Here is a 22,043-nt window from a genome sequence, read left to right on the forward strand (position 1 = left end):
CTTTCTGAATTTTACTTTTTAGCTACTATTTTGTTTTAGTCCATTCTTTCTTCTACTCCTTTAATTTGTTTTCTGATTTTGACTAGACCAAGAGTTTAAAAAAGTAAAAAAAAATTTATGTATTTCATATTTTTAAATTAAAGATAATATAGATGTAACAAAATGTCATTTAATATAAATATTTTAATCATGACATGTAAAAAGTTGAAATTTAAAAATTGCTAAAAAAACATTCTTTTTTAAGCGAATCAAAAATGAAATTAAGACAAAAAGAATTGAAACGGATAGAGTGCCTATTTCTGTTAGTGATCACTATTGGGTTTAAGTAACTTTCACCTTATATGTTACTCCCTTTATTTTAAAAAGATTGTTCTGTTTTGATTGGGAGGAGTTTTAGAAAATAAAGAATATTTTTAAATCTTATGGTCTAAAACTAAAGCTATGTTCATGTATCAGAATATCCTTTATTCTCATGACCTTAAACATATCTTGTGGAAAGTTGAAATTAAAATATTATAAAAAAAAAATCATTCTTTCTTAAACAAATTTTAAAAAAATAGGTCCTTTTTTCTAAACGGACGGAGTAATACTTTTGACAGATTAGTTAGGCCAAAGAAGGAGCCAAGGGAGTAGAAATTGGTTTATCCAAATAAATGGAAAACGCAGTTGCCAAACTTAAAAGCAGGGCAGCCAAATCAAACAAACTAAGCAGCAGAAACTTAAAAACTAACTTCCCTAAAATAATGACGGAAAGAAACTCAACTTAACGTTTGTCTTTCCTCCTCATTTCCACAACTTAAACGTGTACTATAAGCTCAGTATCAACCCCACCCCACCCCCCAATGTGTATATATATGTGTGTATATAAACTACTATTTTTTATCAACACAACAAACATTCTCAACCATCAATCCCTTTTTGTCAGAAAGGCTTAAGTGCTATTACCTATATTCTTAACCAATTTTCAGTAAAATTTCAATCATTCTTGCTTCTATACAAGAGAAAAATGGATCGTAGATCATCAATAGAGAGCGGAGGAAGTGTTCATTTAGAGATAAATGAGCTAAATGGGATGTTGAGCGTGACAGAAAGTGGTGGTCCAACAATCTTTGAACCTCAAATTCAAATTGAGACAAAGAACAGCAGCACATCAAATTCTGTTTCTTCGAAAAGGCCAGCTGTTCGTGCACCCGAGAAAAAGATTACCCTTTTTGCTCTAAGGCTAGCAGTGCTGGAAAAAGCAGCAACTGGACTAGGGACACTTTGTTTCATATGGGCAACAGTTGTTCTTCTTGGTGGCTTTGCTATCACTTTGGACACAACAGATTTTTGGGTTATAACCACTATTCTGTTAATTGAAGGAACAAGAATCTTTAGCAGGAGTCATGAACTTGAGTGGCAACACCAAGCAACATGGTCTCTTGCTGATGTGGGAATCAGCAGCTTTCGCGCAATTAAATACAGCACAAGAACCATTGTCAAGGCTGCAAAAGCGATCTTCAAACCTATTTCTGATGCTACAAACGCAAGCAGCAGGGAAATTGCAAGGAATTCGCAACAGACAGCTAGGGGGAAATGGGACAAGCGGAGATTGGCTACTCGAATGTGGACTAGTTCAGAGGTTCCTCTGCTTCCATATGCACGATGGATGTTCATAGCAAGAAATGTTAGTAAGATGCTGTACTGGCTCCAAATCTTATCTGCAACGGCATGTTTGGTGCTTTCATTGATGAAGCTTGTCTTCCAAAACTTTGGTGAAGTAGCCAAAGGAGATACCGACAAGAGGAACAGGAAAAGCGCACTACTTATATTCTACTCCCTCGCGTTCACCGAAGCATTGCTTTTTCTCTTGGAAAAAGCCTACTGGGAATGGAAGATCAACTATTATAGATTATTGGAGGAGGTGAACAAAAAGTGTGAATTGGGTCCATCAGGTATGACTTCTGTCAGGAGGTTCTTTTATGATGCTTATTCAAGAAGTGTTAATGGAAGCATATTTGATGGCCTTAAGATGGACATGGTTTCATTTGCTATGGAACTCCTAACCTCTACCTCACCAGACGAACAGCTCATTGGTGCTCAAATCCTAAGAAAATTTGCTTTGAATCCAAGGTTTTGTGATGACACCCTTCAGAAAATTGGAACAAATATAATAGTAATGGATAGATTGGTTGAGATGCTGAATTGGAAAGACATCCAAGAAGAAGAGTTGAGGCTGTCAGCAGCAGAGATCATATCGAAGCTGACTGGTAAAAAGCAAAATTCTCTTCGTGTTGCAGGTATACCTGGTGCTATGGAATCCATATCTTCACTTCTCCAAATCAGCAGGATCCCAACTGGAGCAAGTGATGAAATCTGTGAAAAGAGGATCATCTTCGACAATGAAAATTATGGATTTTGGACATTCAACCATTTGGGGCTGCTCATTCTGAAGAAACTTGCTCGTGACCATGATAACTGTGGAAAGATAGGCAATACTAGAGGTCTTCTGCCTAAAATTATAGAGTTCACACAAGCAGGAGAGAGATTATTAAGAGATGAATCAGCAACACCAACACAAATATTGACACTGAAACGGTCTCTCCAGGTCGTGAAGATGATGGCAGGCACAGCAGGCGCCACAGGCAAAGAGCTAAGAAAAGATATTTCAGAAATAGTTTTCACCATTAGCAATATCAGAGACATATTAAGATATGGAGAGAAACACCCTACTTTACAACACTTGGGAATAGAGATCTTGAAAAGTTTAGCATTGGAGGACGATGCAACAGAGAGAATTGGAGGCACTGGTGGAGTCCTTAAGGAGTTGTGCAATATATTCCTCAAGGAGACCATGCCTAATCATCATGGTCATGTAAGAACTGCGGCAGGAGAAGCACTAGCTATGCTAGCTCTTGAAAGCAAGAACAACTGCCATAGGATATTGAAACTGAAGGTGACTAGAAAGCTTGTCGAAGCATTGGAAGTTCCATTACTTCGAATAAATGCTGCAAGAATACTGAGAAACTTGTGTGCCTACAGTGGAGCAGGTTACTTTGAAGAATTGAAGGAACTTGCTGATGCAGGACCAACTGTAAGTACCACAAAACTTATTCTTTCAGTTCCTACTTCCTCGCAGAGCCTGAGTCAGGATACCGCAAGGAGAAAAATTACACTTATATATAAGGTCAAAAGGATTTTTTAATGTATATACAACAGACGTTGAATCTCTTTGACTTCTTCGTGTAAAACCTCATTAGCGAAATTCCTGGCTCTGCCACTGCTTCCTAGTATATTGCAGGTTAATTGATTTTCTAAAACAGGAAATAAACATTTATATATAACCATTTCAGGTACTCAAAGCAATAATGACAGAGGAACACAAGTTACAGGAAGTAATGATGGGACTTGGTGCACACATATTCAAGTTTATAACACCAGAAGAATCAACCATCATGTTCCAGAGAGCGAAAATTCAAGAAGCTGAATTGGCTACAAAACTTGTTGAGATTCTTAGGAAGCATCAACATCCATCTATAAAGGTTCCAAGAATCAGGAGGTTTGTCATAGAGTTGTCAATCTGGATGATGAGAGATAAAGGAACAAACATTCAACTATTGAAAAAACTGGGAATGGACATGGAGCTCGAGTACATCATAGAAACAACATCTGAGCTAGAAAGCTTTAATGTGTTTTCAGGAACAGTTGGAATGAACCGACACAGCGTGACAATCCACTCACTGGTTGACACTGCAAGGAAGTTGTTGGCTGGTGAAAAACAATGATAAAAGCCTCAACACTCAACAGTCTTGCACAACAATTGTTTCAGGTCAATACACATACCATTAAAAGGCGATAATGTTGTAACTGTTGAAGTATATGAAGAGAACATTCTTTCTCTATAATTTAAATATTCATGTATATAACTTGTATGATAAGACATTAAGATGTATTATTTTGTAATTTACAACTAATTGTTTTCAGCGTACTATTCTTAAAAAAACACTAAACGTTTAACTTTACAAAGTAATATTATTGGAGTTTAAATTTTACCACCATCAGTGTATTAGTTTTTAACACCATCAAGTAACTTTAACCAGTTATAACAAGTCACCTATTTTTTTCTAACTTTTTAAGAATAAAAATAAAAATTAAAGAATTGATTTTACCTTTTCCCTCTCTCCTCCCTTAAAATCCTCTGTTTCCATCTAAAATAATTATTTCTTTTTTTCTCTCAATGTTTCTTACCACTATAACTCTATTATACTCAACGTTTCTTACCACCATAACTCTATTATACTGATTCGTTGATTCGTTATAGGATTTTCACTTACACCATAAGTGATGAATTTTACATACTAATGAAAATGTATCCAGAAGAGTTTTTTTTTTGACTATCTAAGTTTCACGTCTCTTAAATCAAAAGTTGTATTAATTACTTTATCATTCGCCAAAAAGGTATAGAATTTGATGGTACAATCTTTTCCTAAAAGTGTTTGTTCTGCATCTTTCCTATGACGTTTAAACAATTGGTGTCTGAACCAATTACAGCTTAATGAAGCTTAGCTTCTAATAAGCTCTCACTATCAACGATTAGATCTATTATGCTAGTAAACAAGAAAAGAATTTAAAATTTATTTGAAATATATAATGACATACCACTAAGAAAAGAAACTTGTCATAACCTTTGAAGCTTACATAGAAAATTATTTTTTTTATAAGGTCCCAACGTTTGATGTTTACTTGCATAGATGAAGCATACAGAAATATTCATAATGATATTATATTTGGAAAAGAAAATAATTTGGTATGGAAATAATTTTGGTTGGAATCAAGTAGGATTCTACTTGCCATGAATATCCCTTTTTTGGGTATATTATTGATATTTTTTTTTAAAAAAAAGTAGATTATTGAGGTTAAATATCACTAAAATTACCTGATGATGTAAAAAACTCATACACTGGCGGTGCATAAAACTTAAACTCATATTACCTATGTATATATATTATAAAGAAGAGGACGAAACATCAGAAGAAGCCAAGTGGCAAGCTGCTAAGAAGCCTCATGTCCGTTTTTAGGACAAGTTTAATAATATTGTAATAAGATTTTTATAATTATTTGAATTTGAAAATACATTATCGTTTAAGCAAATATTATTATTATTATTATTATTAATCATTTTAAAAATAGAAATCAACAATGAACTCTTATATTTCATAAACTTATCTATATCAAATATAATGATAAATATATTATAATTATTATCATTGATAAATATAAATAATATATTTGTGGTGCTTATTCCTTGCGATTATTTTAAAATCTTAAATATAAATTAAGATTTAATAACTAAATTCAACGTATATATCTATTTAAACACCTTTATATATCTAAGTTGTCTATTTATTTTTATATAAAGAAAAATAATAACAATCAAACAAAAGAAAGAAAAAAAAAGAAAATTAAAAAAACGTGCAAAAAAAAAGAGGTTAAACTATCACAAGATAATTAAGATTAATAAATTATTAATTTAAAATTTAAAATAATTATAAAATAAAATTACATATTAAAAATAGTTAGTTATTACATTATAGAGTCCTAATTGGACTCAAATCAAGTTTTGAATTGAAAGATTAAATATTTAAATTTGAAATACATTTATTAAAAGATATTCATTATCTCAAAAATAAAATCGATAATTGAAGAGTTCTAATAGATATTTGCTATTTCAAATTTATCTCTTCAAAATTCAAATGTTATAAAATATATTTAAATATAATTTATTTATATATTAATGAAATAAACTGGGTTTGTTATAGATTAATGAAAGATGAAAATTTATTAAAATAATAATAATAATAATAATAATAATAATAATAATAATAATAATAATAATCCCTTTTAATTTTAAATTTAACTTGAAAGATAAAGATCCTCTTTAAATTTGAATTGATAAGCAAATCTTTTATGCATTCTAAATTAATAAAATAATAAGATAATTAAAGTAAGAACTATTTAAGTGATAAATAGATTATTTGAATTTTGTATGAAAAATACACATTGATTATTTAGTACTGCAAATTCACAAAATTGACAATTGTACAACTTATCATTAAGAAATTAAAAACATGGTTGCAAACTTTTAAAATAAATTATCAAAAAATAATTAAATAACTTTTTTAAACAAAATTACATAATAAAAAAATGAAAAAGTCCCTCATAAAAGGTCATACTAAATGCACACATTTGGACATTTATTTTTTTCTTTAAAAATATTATAAAAAATAAGAAGCCACGTGGCATTTTTTAAGATAAATTTAATAATTTGTAATAAATGATTTAGAAATATTTGAATTAGAATTTTTTTCTTTTAACAAAGGAATTATTAGTAGCTTAAAGTTAGTAACATAAGGTTGAAGAGTTCTACATGAACTCTAACTATTTCATAAACTTATCTCTTTTAATTTTAAATTTAAATTGAAAGACAAAGATCCTCTTTAAATTTGAAGTGATAAAAAAATCTTTATGTATTCTAAATAAATAAAATAATAAGATAATTATAGTAAAATTATTTAAATGATAAATATATTATTTAAAGTTTGTATGAAAAAATACACGTTGATTATTTAGTACTGTAAATTCACAAAATCCTACACAAAATTGACAATTGTACAACTTATCATCAAGAAATTGTATGATTACAAACTTTCAAAACAGAAATAATTAAATAATTTTTTAAATAAAATTAAATAATAAAAAAAATAAAAAAGCCCCTCATAAAAAGTCATACTAAATTCACAAGTTTGGGCATTTATTTTTTTCCTTAAAAATATCATTAAAAATAAAAAGAATGTCTCCTCTTCTTTTTTTTTTCTTTTAAAAAAATAATTAAATGAGTTGAGTTCCTAATAAAATGCTAACTCTTGCACTTTTTAAGTTTGGAAATATACAATTTTTTATATGATTTATTTTCTTTATGATGAAACTATAAATTATAAGATAAAGATATTATGAAAAAAAATTAGGGATAAGGAAGAATAATAAACTAATCTTCTTCTAACTAATTTATATTATATTTGAATTTGAATTTTAATGGAATTTGAATTTAAATTTAAATAGAATTTGAATTTGAATGAAGTGCTAACTTCTTCCCCCCCCCCCCCCCCCCTCTCTCTCTCTCTCTCACACACACACACATATATATATACACATACATATGTCATTAGTTTTATTAATGATTTTTTACTGCATTGTTTGTATTATAAATGTATTTACATTATAGTGAATATCTATCAAGATCTAATAAGATCTAATTGATATCTATCAGGATTTGATGTATTTGTCTTTTAGTGTGAAACTAAGGGCAAATTCCTCCTATAAATAAAAGGGCTTCCTTCATTGTAAATCATCCCTCAAGAGAAGAAATAAAGAACCACTCCCTCTATTCTCTCTACTCTTTTTCTTGTTCTTTATTGTTTTATAACACGTTATCAGCACGAGACTCTAACTAATGAGTTTCATACGGTTTACAAATTTGTTGCGCGGCTAAAGAGACAATTGTTTGATACTGGAACCAGTATGAGGTATGTTTTTATTTAATAATTTAATAATAAATCTTTATCTAATAGGTTTGCTTAAGTTATAGGTGAAATTCGGCGATTAAGAAGAGATTATTAGATATTACGGAGAGAGTTCAAATCAGTAAAGGAAATATTTCATCCCTATTCTCCTTTAAGTAATATTTTAACACGACACTCTAATCATCAACTGAGTAGAATTTATCTAATAAATTCATATATGCAGTGTATATTGTGCTTTCTTATATTTACAGGTAACATGGTGATGATCACCGAATTTGTTAAACATAAGTTTGTCAAACATGATCCAATGATATGTGTTAAACATAAGTTTGTCAGAATTGAAAAAAAAAAATCACCGACCAACCATTTTCTTACTAGTCGTATGTTATAAATATTGGACAACTATACTTTCTACAATATTTAAATTGTCTTTCCAGAATTTCAATTATGTTAATTATGTGGAAAAAATATATTTTCTTGCACTTTTCTTTATATTTTATTGTTGGATTTGAGGAAAAATAATTGATTTGGAACCATTTATGTTTTAAATTTCTTCCTCAAGAACAATATTATCAAAAAAGATGATAATATATTGGGTTCAAGTCCCATCGATTCATGCCTAAGACACCTTTATATGGATAAGATATTGAGTTTGAATCTCAATACATCATATTGATGATATTTTGATGACTAAGATAAAATAATAGGTGTTTAATAAAAGGTCATGAAACATATCCCATTAATATGCTCTATTCCATGAAGTGAATATAGTAGCATAAATTTGAAAGTTGACAACTTGCTTCATTGTTGAAAGAAGACAAGTGATTGAATGTACAAATATAAGCGTGGAGAGACAATACGATAGTAATCATCAAAAGTGATAATATTTTCACACTCTTATTATGATTATAAGATATGCTAGAGAAAAATTCTCTACATCATATGTATTCCTCAATTTGCTCCTGAAGTAGCAATATGATGAAAGAGGTTATAAGATATATAAGCTATCATAATTTGATAGGCTTAAGACACGATTATATTCCATTCTTGGGGAATGAGAATTTTGATTATTATAAGCACAGATCCATTTTCTGGGGTGAATGTGATAATATTTAGTAAAGCTTATTAATATAAACGTGTACTTGATTGTGATGGTATGGCAACTCACCTTTGAAAGAGGCAGAATAACTGAGATGAGTTATTTTAAAATCTACTTCTGAAGTAGTAAATCTGAAATTTATTCATATAATAGTAAATCTGAAATTTACTAAAGCAAAAACACATGTCATGGTAAACTTGGAGTTTACTAGATTAAAAGTTCATAAGTTGACATGAACGATTGCGATATCCCGAAGATGTGCATACTGAGTATTGAACATATATTGAAAATTAGAAAATTCTTCATGAACTTTAATGTTGCTTGTTCTCATGATAAGTTGGTTGGACCAACTAATTTTGGGATTGGATCCCTCAAAATCTGAAAAGAATAAAAGGTGAATAAGGGTCCATTCACCTATCATGTGATATGTTGAAAAGATGCATCAATAAGATGATCACATGTACATTCATGGTCAACCTACGTTTGACATTCATAAAGTTACTTGTTCAATATAAATTGAGCATAATTTTCAGATTGTGCAATCAAGATAATTTATCTTGATGATGATGGTTTAGCATTGAATGTCTTTCATAAATAGTTGAACCATTACTAATGAGAACAAAGTTTCATGTATTGATATGAAATATGAAATATGAAATATGATATATTGCATACAAGATTAGACCAATATATTATGATTATTTCTTCCCTCTCAATTGGTTCAAGGTCAGGAAGCAACTATTCCATTTAATAGTTTTGATGTACGGTATACGATTAATAAATATACCATGATGCACAAAGATGGATTCCTTAAAGAAGATGAAGGATGTATGTTAGTTTTCCTAACATAAGGGGGAGATTATAAGCAGTTATAAAATATGCTAGGAATTATCATCAGATCCTTATTCAAAAGATAATTCAAGTCAAATGCCGAAAGCATCTCATATTTAGTTGCAAGTGCTCTTATTTCGTGTCCTTAAAAGATAAAGTCTATGCATGTGTGAAACATGATAGACCAATCGGTTCCAAATAAAATAATCCTTGAAAAGTATAAGGAGAAAATAATCATGATAAGAAGACAATGTGCTCTTGAAGAGCCTACGACATAACACTTCATGAAACCTTATGAGAGGTTTAGGTACCTGAAAATAATGAAGTGATGAGATCTCAAAATGTTATGTCGCATTGTGAACCGATACAAAATAAGAAATTGTCGACGATATCTTTGATACAATATTGGCGCAATATTGTAAAAGATTATGAGGATTTGAATTCTACGTTAATTTAAGCATGCTGACGAAGAAATATTTATCAAGTGACCTGAAAGGATGCATTTTGGTAAGCGTAAAACTTATTTGATTTGCAGTCCAGATACTTGAAGATGTCACACTTGACATGTTGGATATTATTACTTGACAAACATCCATATGAAAATCCTTAAAGGATTCAAAATGTCTGAAGCATATAAAGTTTTTGGAATTTTTTTTATTATCTTCATAAGATATAATTTGATGATTTGAGTATTATTGAAACTCTTGGAGAGTTTTCAAAAGCAATAGAGTATTTGCTTAAATGAGAAACATACAAAAATTGAATAAGGATCCATTCCAACCTCAAGAAAAGAATGAGGAACTCCTTGGTTATGAAGTACCATATCATAGTGCAATTGATGCACTAATGTATCTTACAAATACTACAAGGCCTGATATAGCCTTTTTTTTAATTAATTTGTTAGCAAGTTTGCAGTCCCGATCTTATTAGTCATGCTGATTTTGGGTACTTATCTGACCTACATAAAGCTCGATCTCAAATAGGCTATGTGTTCATATGTGGTGGTACTAAAATATATTGGAGATATACAAAGCAGTCTGTCGTAGCCACTTCATCGAATCATGCTGAGATAATAGCTATTTATGAAGCAAGCCGAGAATGTGTATGGTTGAGGTCCATGATACATCTCATTCGAGAAAAATATGATGTGAAATATGACAATCTACCCATAATTTTATACGGAGATAATGCATCATGCATAGCACATCTTAATGGAGGATTCATAAAAGTAGATAGAGCGAAGCACACTTCATCAAAGCTTTTCTACATACATGAGCTACAAAAGAATGGTGATATCAACGTGTAACATATTCGTTCAAGTGAAAATGTGGCTGATTTATTCACCAAATGTTCTCCAATTACAACTTTTAAGAAGATGGTGCACAAGATCGGGATGCAAAGATTCAAGGATATTCTCATTAGGGGGAGTTAATAGGTGTTGTACTCTTTTTTCCTTACAAGGTTTTGTCCCACCGATTTTCCTTGTAAGATTTTTAATGAGGCAGCCGATGTGCGTATTATTAGAATGTGTACTCTTTTTCCTTCAGTAGATTTTTTTTCCTACTGGATTTTTTTCTGGTAAGGTTTTAACGAGGCACATTATCTATCTAAACATTCAATGGGAGTATTATAAATATATTTACATTATAGTGAATGTCTATCAAGATCTAATAAGATCTAGTTGATATATATCAAGATTTGATGTATTTGTCTTTTAGTGTGAAACTAGGGGCAAATTCCCCCTATAAATAGAATGACTTCCTTTATTGTAAATCATCCCTCAAGAGAAGAAATAAGAATCACTCTCTATTCTCTCTACTCTTCTTCTTGTTCTTTATTGTTTTATAACAATTTGTATTTTTTAGTTTCAAAGACTATTTTGATTTAATATTTTTTTAATTTTTATATGCAGGAAGGATATGACATTCAGTTTCATCTCCTCTATTAACGTTTAAGGTACACCAGTTTAAATTAATATCGATATATCTTTTTCTGACGATTCGATTTAAGGAATAATATTATTGTTACCATTCTTTTTTTTAATCATGATCCAGTGTGTATTCCATCATCATCTCTTTCTATTGTTTTTCATGTTTATTAAGGTGCACAATAGTTTCTTTATTTGAATTCACTTATTGATTTTATCACAAATAATTTTATATATATATATATTATTTGGTATTATTGCACTACTTTAAATGAAAAAAAGAAAGAAAAATTTATTAGGATTATAGATTTCGATTATTGTACCCTCCTCCAGTGAAATTGATAAAAGCATTGGAAGCTCAAGTTCTACTTTTGAGAAATTGTTAGCAACAAAAACTTAATGATTAAAAAAAAATTGTCCATCACATTTGAAATGAAAAATGTCTTAGGTATATTCATAGAAGCAAGAAGAATTATAATTTCTTAATAAAAAGAAGATACATTTGAATTTAAAAGTTAAAATTTCAATAATTTTTTGGACTGTGTGGTCACTTTTTTGTTCAATTTTACATTTAAATGTGGCTTAAATGAAATGGATAGTATATTTAACAAAACTTAGATTGATTAATTTTTTTTAAAAAAAATTGAATTGAAAATACATTATCTTTTTTAATTCACACATATAATTTTTTTTAAGTCTTATTTTATATATCTTTCCAAAAAGTATCAATCCCCTTTTAACTTAAGGATGACCTAAAAACGTGGCTAGAATTTGTTGTAATTCAACAAACATACATCAATGTATTTTAGCTACATTAAGCCAAGTGATAAGTTCTATAAAATTTAAATTGAAGAGAGGTGAATAATAGAATAAAAGTTCAAAAATAAAAAAATCATAAGTAAAAGAAAAGAGAAGTATTTATTCTAAAAATCACTAAATAAAGATCACTAAATAATTCTATTAAGTGAAAATGTAATAAAGAAAAATATCAAACATAAAATTTATTGATAATTATATGATTTATTATCTCTATTTATACAAATTCGATTGTGGGAGGTTGTACATTCATTGAGGAATATATGATTATTTATTTTTTTAAAAAAATAATTTGATTTAATTAGTAGTGAAAATGTAATAAAAAAATATGTAACATAACAATTTATCGATAATTCTATGATTTATTATCTTTATTCATATAGATTTGATTGTGAGGTTGTGATGATGTTGGTGCTTGTCGAGCTAGGGGGCATGTAATAAAGAAAAATATGAAACGTAAAGCTTGATTTAATTGTGGGATCGTGATGATATTGGTGTGTGTCTGGATGGTGGGAGAGGGTCGTCGTACATTTAAGGAAAAATAAATTTATTTATTTAATAAAATATGATAATATGTTCAAACGAAATATTATGATTTAAAATGATTCCACGCATCGGCGGGTACGTATACTAGTTATTTATAAAAGTAAAAATTAATTCTAGTTAATAATAAGATGTTAATTAACTGTTTACAATGTATTACCTTGAATATTTTTTGTAAGAACTTTATTTTATTAATATGAAGATTTGAGTTGTTTAATTTAAAGTTCTAAAATATTTTTAGTAAAAAATATACAGTTCTTCTTTCTTTTCTTTTTTTAATTTAAATTTTGTACTTTTTATTTATTTATTTATTTTGCAATCTTAGTACTATTTTGAATGAAATTAAAATCATAAAATTTAGGAAAAATTACAAAAAAAAAGTACAACTACTAATGTTAATTACAAAATATAGCCTATTGTAGATTACATTACCAAAAATATCCAATTGTATCCAAAAAATTACTTTTCAATCTGTAGCCAAATTACATCAAATAATATTTAATACACTTCAAGTCCACTGTAGCTCTGTCTTGTTCTCTCCATTAGACTACCATCACAGTGAAATGAGTCTAGTATTCATCAAAGCTATGTTTTTTCAAAGTGTGTTATTTGTCAATCTAACCTAAAAGGAAAATGGGAACAAAATCAGCCAAAAATGAGAAAACACATCTGAAAGAGGGTCATTTATATGTTATAATGTAAAGTATCTTAGTGAAACTATATGTGTCAAAATGAAGAGAAAATTAACTATATAAACTTATTAGATTAGTTATTACAAGTTATAGCAAAACTTTTAAGTTTTCAAGTTATAGCAACTTTTATTTTTAAAAAAACATATAAAAAAGATTTTTTTATTTTGTTGAAAATACAAAAAAGTAATTAATAAAAAAGAAAAATTAAGATTTAATACAATTAATATACAATTTACCTTCCTTAAAAATAGTTAGTCTTAATTGTTGATATTTATCCACCCCCAAATCCCTCTAACCGTTATTTTACTTCCATTTTAATGCTTGCATTAAGAGTTTCCATCTCCATACACTACCTTCTTCTTTGTACACAATTTCTTTCTGTCAGTAAATAATAAATGTCTTCTAACAAAGTGATGTTGATTATAATTTGAAAGAAAAAGCAAAAACAAGTATTTCTTTAGATAACAAATATCAATTTTGTTAATTTGCATTCAATAATGATACGTCATGGAGGGAGATGAGATTCGTCAGGTTTGTTAATTTTTTTTTTTATGAAAATGGATATTTTCCATTCTAAACGAATTTAAAGATTTATATTTTTTGTGTTTCTTCAATTATCTATTGTTACATTGTTGAATTTTGTACGTTTATCAATTGCATGAAAACTAAAATTATTGTTTAAACAAGAATATTGAGGGACTTTGGAATTGATGGGATAATGTATGATGCCACAACAAAGTACAATTGATTAGTAGAAGCAATCGCAACATAACTGATGATAGACACGTCTTCAAATAATCTTGAAATACGATACTTAATAAGTGATAGATGCCCAACTATGGTCATACACAATGACACAAGTGTGCAGGTGTATCTGAAACAGAAGAAAACGGTTGCTGATTTATTCTTAAAATATCCATTATACGTTACAATTTGGATAAATCGGGCGATCTAATTCACCAAACTAAAGGAGTAATTGTTTGTGTTGGGCAAAAGTGTTCTAACGAAAAAAATAAACAAAGGAGAAAGCTATTTTTAAAAGAATGTGTTCGTTTGATCGGGATAAGTCCAGATTTAAAAGAATTTGAAGAAGAGCGTGTGGATATAATTTCTGATGTAACGAATATCAACATAACTGTAAAACAGACTTACAAGGATAACAAACACTAGCTAATATTATGGAGTTGCACTCATTTATGAAACTGTTCTCTTATCGAACTGAAAGGTCAAGCAATAGCAGGTAAAAATATTTTTTTTGTGTGTATTAAATTGGATATTATAGTTGTATGTAAATCCGATATCTGTTTTTGACTATTAATTTATTTTTAATTTAACAGCTACTATTTGATTTGTGTGGTGGAGGACTGTACTTGGTTTCTCCATTCTAGAATTAAAAAATCAAAGATTTTTAAGATAAGAAAGTATTGTGACATTCATACATGCTCAATAAAGGATCAAGTTTATGCAACGCATCAAGGGATGACAAAAGTGGCAGTTGGACTGATCGTAGATAATTATGTGGACACCAAAAGAATATACACTCCCAACGATATTGTTTCTGAAATAACGAGGGAGCATGGGATTTTACTAGATTATCATCAAGCATGACGTGCAAAAATCAAAACAGTTAATATGTTGCGCGGTGATCCTGCCGAGTCATATAAAAAAATATCAGGTTATTTATATATGTTGGAAAAGCATTATCCCGGATTTGCTGTTAGCGGGGAGAAAACCAAAGAAAATAGATTCTTATATGCTTTTGTTGCATTGGGCGCTTCAATTCGTGGATGGAAATATCGTAGGCCAATTATTATAGTCGATGGTGCAGCTCTAAAATTGCTTTAAGGTGGACCTATGCTGACTGTGAGCACGTTGGATCCAAGAGGTAATGCTTATTTTTTTTTAAAAAAAAAGTTGATATGAAAATCATATTAGAATCTTAAGATGTTGTATAATATTGGTATGTCATATGTATGTATTTTGTTTGTTTTGCTAAACAGTAATCAACCAGTATATTATATGAAGTATGTTATGAATGTAGGTCATATACTACCCCTTGCTCATGCTGTAGTTGATTCAAAAAATATTGCATCTTGGACTTGGCTTTTTGATAAATTTAAGATTGCATTTGGTGAAAAGGAAGGTATGCGTATAATGTCCGATAGAAACAAGAGTATTTGGAAGGCAACATCAACAATATATTCCAATATGTCATATCATGCTTGTATTTGGCATCTGTGGGGCAACATAAAGGTAAACTTTCGTAAGAATCTTGAAGAATTGCATAAAAAAATTTTTGCAATGGCATAGGCATATACTCTACAATAATTTGAAGAGTTAATGGAAAGGGTGGACCAAATAGATGAGAGATTTAGGGGGTATTTATTCTAAATTGGCTATCACAAATGGGCAAGGGTTCATTCTACTGTCAAACGAACTTGGACGATGACATCAAACATAGCGGAATCCATCAACAACACCAACAGAATAGCTAGAAGATTACCCGTGGTTTCAGCAATGGATTTTATGAGGTTAATGATTGAATCATGGAATACAAAACAGCACAAGGAGGCAACAAACACGTTAACAGAGTTGACAGTCAAATATAATGATATTTTGACAAAGAATTGTTTGCTTTCTCAGAGAATGATAGTAAGTCCTTTATCCATTACTTTATACATGAATTAAATTTTTTGTTAATTGGTTTGTGTATTAAAGTTGCTTCTGAATGCAAGTAAATACATCAAATGAATTCCTGCATACTGTAAGTAACGTAGCAAAAAAATTCATTATTTGTTTGAGAAGTAGAAAGTGCAGTTGTAGAGAATTTTAATTGGATGAAATACCATGCTCTCATGCTATGAATGCTATTACGTATAGAAACCAACATGGTGAGAACTATTGCTCACCTTACTACAACAACAAAAATTTCAGAGACGCTTATGCCTTACCAGTTGAACCTCTTCCTTGTGAAAGTACATGGAAAATACCACGTGAAGTTTTGGCTGAAGTTGTATTGCCACCTGATTCAAAATGACCTCCCGAAAGATCATATTATGAAAGATGGAAAGCACCAAATGAAGACAAGTATAAACGTTCAAAGGTTACATGTAGTGGCTGTTACCGTAAGGGGTACAATAAAAGGACTTGCCACAAATATGCACCACCTGCTTAAGATGAAATCTGTGTTTCTTACTTTATGTTGATGTTAATATTTTTTCTTAAAACATTAATGATCAATAAATTCAAGTGTTAATATTTGTGTTGTTTTAAGTAATTTGTGTTTATGGATATTTATTTTTATTGGTTTTAAATAATCAAATGTTTGAGAGTTGGTGAGTTTTTTTTCACTTAATATGACTGAACACGTATATAATATTACAAAAAATAACAACATAAACTAGAAATGCACAATAATGTGCATTAGTTGTTGTTTGGTATGCAGGTATTTGAATCAGTAACAAACAATGTGTTATTTTCATGATATTTTCAATAACAAAACAACGAATACTATGTGAGGACCTCGAATACTATGTCATCAAAACAACGATTCTTCATAATTGTATTGTGGTGCATGAAAGCTAGAGAAACAATGAAAAAAATTAGTCCTAGCATGTTAGATGTGTGAGACAAATATACAAACTAGGACTCCTACCCATGTAAGATAGTAATAGATATTGTACATCGTAGTTTGCCTAATAACTTACAATCTGTAGAATCATATTTGGATACATGTAAAGTTCAAAGATAGTGATAAGGAGAAATAAGCAAGTAGGTCACTTATGCATTGTATATAAACCATGTTGGAGCAGACGTATAATACACAAAAAAAGAAGCAAGAACAAAAGCTTCTGCTTATTGTTTTTTTTTATATGGATCATAAAGTTTTACTTCTTTTTATCTCATCTAAGTTTGTCTTTAGTTAATATCTGTGGTGTTGCCAAACTTTGGTTGCCATTAACACAAAGTTTTTGGTTTCTTCTACACCTAATCACCTAAAAAAATGGGTGCTTCTTTTTGAACTATACAAATGACAAACTGCAAATATTTTATAAATTAATTAAAAGTTAATATTCAGAGTATGATGATCTGCTCTATCTTTTTTTCAAATATTCATCTACAGAAGAAAGAGGACTACTTCGGTCTTGACTACTGCTGAAGGATGTGGAATTATCATAATTAACGTCAAGAAATGCAAGACTTAAATGAGACTCTGCACGTCAAGAAATACCATGTATAACAGCTGAATGCAACAAATGCAAGTATTAAATTGGGTTAAAAATTATATAATCTACAAGAACTAATACAAGCACAAGAACTTCCTTAATTAAAAACATTGTTGCTTTACTTCATCACATCAATTAAGTTCAACCAAAAGGAACCAAAAATCAATATAGAGTAACAAAAAACTTCTGGGTATCCTTGTAACTATTAGAAAAATTTCTACTACTTTCAAATATCAAAACATCCGTCAAAAAATACAAGAACTAAATAAGAACAACTACTGTTGTAATGTTTTGTGACTGGTATTATTGTGTCCTTGAACTTTCAAACTGCTCCCTAGATCTTTTGAAACCACCATGCTTGCTAGTAACATTTCCAGTTGCCTCACTTTCACTGATTGCTCTATCATTCTACTTTCGTCTGGTATAATTCCATACCAGTGCACCATATCTGAGTCGATGGTTGATAGTCTGGCATAATTCCATAGTAGTGTACCATATTTGAGTCAATGGTTGATAGCACCAAATAGTCTATTAGAGATATCAAACATGCCATGACTGACGTACTCAACAAAGGCACATACAAACATACCACAGTCACTGTAAAATAGAAAATCAGAAAAATCACTTATATAGCAACATATATATTAATATAAATACATAAAAATATAATTTAAATGTAACTTACATAGATTGAGGTCCCTTCTGTGGTGTATTCTTCAAAATAACATACTCCAAAGGTTCACTCGGTGATTTATCAATGTATACAACTTTCCGATGCCAGTCAATATCCGAACGTTTCCCATAAAAATTAGTGGCAACCAAAAACATAGGTATCATGGTAGAAAGAGATCGAACATGATCTAAAACATTCTTTAAATGGACAACACCTCCCATCATTGAATCATAAACATATAGACACCTATGTATAATTCGGAAAACAACTAATATCCAATGAACTGACTCACTAACATTTATAGGAATGATGATATTATCAACAAAATCCCAGGGAACATTGGCAAGCAGTTTGTAACCCCTAATGCACTGGCTAACATGGTATTCAGGAGTGATACAACTCATTTCTTCATTCAAACTCAACCATTGTTGATGAATTGAACGTATCCATTTAACAAAGAAGACATCAGTAGTGGTGTATGTAATAGGCTTTACAACACTGTACTTTGATTATTTTTTCAAGTAATACATTATCACGTTAACATATTGAATAAACAAAAATTATATTAGAAAAAAGCAAACAGATAATACAGATATGCAGAACAACACAGGACAAAGAGAATTATACAATAGCATAATTAGTGTGTCCTGTGCACAAAATACTCGCAATCCAAGCATACTAACCAGAATTATACACTACCATACACAGAAAATACAGATATGCAGTATCTCAGTATTTTGAATAAAACACATGAAATTGTTTTGCATTATCGAAAAATATAATATTCTTTTTCGGAAATTCAGCATCTATTTTCTATTTTTTTAGCTTTCTCTAAAACATTCAACAGTGTCATTTTTCTAACGAAGAATGTCATGTATCTCATACTACTCAAACCGTAGTATTCTTCGTTCACAATGGAATAGGACGAAAGCTCAAAGTTAACAACTATCAACAGACAGATAAAGGTGCCACGCATTACACAGATAAATTGCATGGTGCATTAAGCTAAGCAATAACAAAGAACCAAAATCAAGGCTGTAAAATATTTAGTTATCAGGGGCTATACAGAATGTTACATATTTTACTCAATTTTGGGGGAATTAACTTCCACACTAACAAATTTCCTTCTCGGACATTTTTTACAAGCACTTCGCAATCAGGAGGGGCGAATTTAGCAAGCAGTTTATGATGTCCATGAATCAACACTTGAGAACATTGATTTAAATTTCATGCTCCAAGAACATTAAAATCACTATCTTTATACTCTATCCAGGAGGTTGCACTATGAGCATATGTCACCTACTTTATACCCTATCATACATTATAAAATGCTCCAGAAACTAGTTCCGGATGTGATATGCCAGTAAATATACCAAAAACAAACTAAGGCAAACCCATGGTATGCTAAAAAAATAGAACTTTTCTCGTTCAACAAATAATAATGGTGCCACACATTAAAAAATTAAAATGGCATGGCGCATTAAACTAAGAAAGAATAAAGAACCAAAAACAAAGAATGTTAAATATTTGGTTATCACAAATTGTGGAGAAAGTTAACTATTTTACTTATTTTGAAAATGCTAGTAAATACACCAAAAATAAAATGGGGCAAACCCATGGTATGCTAAAAAAGTAGAACTTTTCTCGTTCAACAAATAATAATGGTGCCACACATTAAAAAATTAAAATGGCATGGCCTATTAAACTAAGCAAGAACAAAGAACCAAAAATAAAGAATGTTAAATATTTGATTATCACGGATTGTGAAGAAAGTTAACTATTTTACTCAATTTGGGGGGATAACTTACACACTAACTAGTTTTCTCTTCAGACAACTATAATACACACTTTGCAACACTCTCATTGTGCATCCCCTCTCCAACAAAATAAAATACTGACAAAATAGTTAGTTTGATTCTATACACTAAATTTACATCACATATGAATAATGGGTGCACAAGTATACAAACAAATCATGTACTGCATATCACTTGAAGGACAAGAAGATTTTATCAAAGGTATAGAATGCATGGCACTACCAAATAGCATAGAATGTAAGAAACAAAATAGAGTGCATGGCACTACCAAACAACATAATTAAATGCGTTAAATTCCAAAAGAAAGTATAACTGTATATGATTTAGTCCGTTATAAAAAGAAAGGAGAATAGAAGAAATGATTGAAATCATCGACAAAATACTCTTGATCAAATTTCTCCAACTTGAGCTTCCAAATGTATGATGTTAGAAAGAGAAAAAAAAAGAGAAAGAAGAATGTAAACATAATCAATGAAGCAGGAAGGCATAGAAGAAGTGTAATCTTCAAGGGTCATAAATTGAATCAAGTAGCCACAGAAGTGTAATTTTCAAGACTCAAAAAACTATGTATGGTCCCCCAAAGTTAAATTTATGGAAAGACTATGCTTTCTACTGCTATCTACACACAACATAAACCTAAAGAAATTATTCAATACTAAATAAAATACAGAAAACATACCTCATCATTCCATGATCGTTTAGTGTGAATCAAGGTGCGGAATCAATCTTTATCTCTAATTTTTATGTCAGCCAATACAGATTCAAAATTATCTTGTTCTGTAAAGCAGTGTTTGCAGCACTCCTACATACATATTTAAAAAGTAATAAATATTTTTTATTGAACTGTCAATAAAAAAATTTGAAATTCAGAAATCACACCTTTTTCCTCTTGACTTCGAATTTGGGTAACACCAATCAGTGAACTACTGGATCAATAAATTTGGAGTCTCAAACCCAATATACTCCTGAAATGAATGCTTGCTCTTGAAGTACAATGGATATCTTCAGGAGCTTGTGTCAGATTGGTTATACACACCTACTGGAGATTTGTCAAACATTATAGGCATAGTGATATGTGCTTTTGGTGTATCTAATACTCTAAATGTTGGTTCAAGAGCAACTAATTGAGACTCAGTAAAGAAGGATATGTCATCCAACGGTGACTGATCATTGATCGGATTATTCACAACTGGATTATTAGAAACCGTGAATGAAACATGAGAATTCATGAAGTGAATTTCAATAATGTACCATATTATTATTATATAAATAAAATTAAATATGTAAGTATAGAAATATTACCATCCAATCGAACAAAAATACCATCATCAAAAGAATATTTTTCAATTACAGGATCAACAAGCACTTCATCTTGCTTCTTTCTTGGACTTGGTGTTTGTAAACCAACGTCTATATTCTTCGGAAAGATATAATATTTTAATAACAATTAGTAATGAGAAAACTGATAACAAATATATGATAGTTCAATGCAATGAAAACTAAACCTCTTTTTCAACAAATTTAGGTGATTGTTCTTTAATCAATCTTAATTCATTAAATGTCAACTTCACAGATTCTTCAACAAACTCCCCCATAACATTGAATTGACTATCAACATGAAAAAACATAAAACAATAAAAAAGATATATCAAAACTGATTCAGATTAATAATAAAATTATAACATTATAGATTAAACATACATTCTTTTGATATTCTATCATTTCTTTGAAAACCTGCACATACATAAATATAAAGTACTTAGTTAATAATACAACTGAAAAATATAATCCTACGAAATGAATACACAAAAATGTTGTACTAGAAAGACGATGTGCATTATAACGTTTTACATATTATTC

The 22,043-nt window shown here is 29.8% G+C and overlaps 1 protein-coding gene across 1 annotated transcript; it reads left to right on the forward strand.

The window, feature by feature from the left end:
• Window positions 1-852: 852 nt before the first annotated feature.
• Window positions 853-3,961, forward strand: LOC107853204. Its single transcript, XM_016698206.2, has 2 exons — window positions 853-3,073; window positions 3,333-3,961. Exons 1-2 carry the CDS (start codon window positions 1,007-1,009, stop codon window positions 3,762-3,764), a joined length of 2,499 nt encoding a protein of 832 aa, XP_016553692.2. The 5' UTR covers window positions 853-1,006; the 3' UTR covers window positions 3,765-3,961.
• Window positions 3,962-22,043: the final 18,082 nt, after the last annotated feature.

Source organism: Capsicum annuum, chromosome 1 (assembly GCF_002878395.1).
Source record: "Capsicum annuum cultivar UCD-10X-F1 chromosome 1, UCD10Xv1.1, whole genome shotgun sequence".
NCBI classification, from domain to species: Eukaryota; Viridiplantae; Streptophyta; class Magnoliopsida; order Solanales; family Solanaceae; genus Capsicum; species Capsicum annuum.

Coding starts and splice junctions, on each gene's coding strand:
- LOC107853204 (XM_016698206.2), top strand. CDS start 1,007: ATGGATCGTAGATCATCAATAGAGAGCGGAGGAAGTGTTCATTTAGAG. Junction 3,074..3,332: donor TTGCTGATGCAGGACCAACT/GTAAGTACCACA, acceptor TAACCATTTCAG/GTACTCAAAGCAATAATGAC.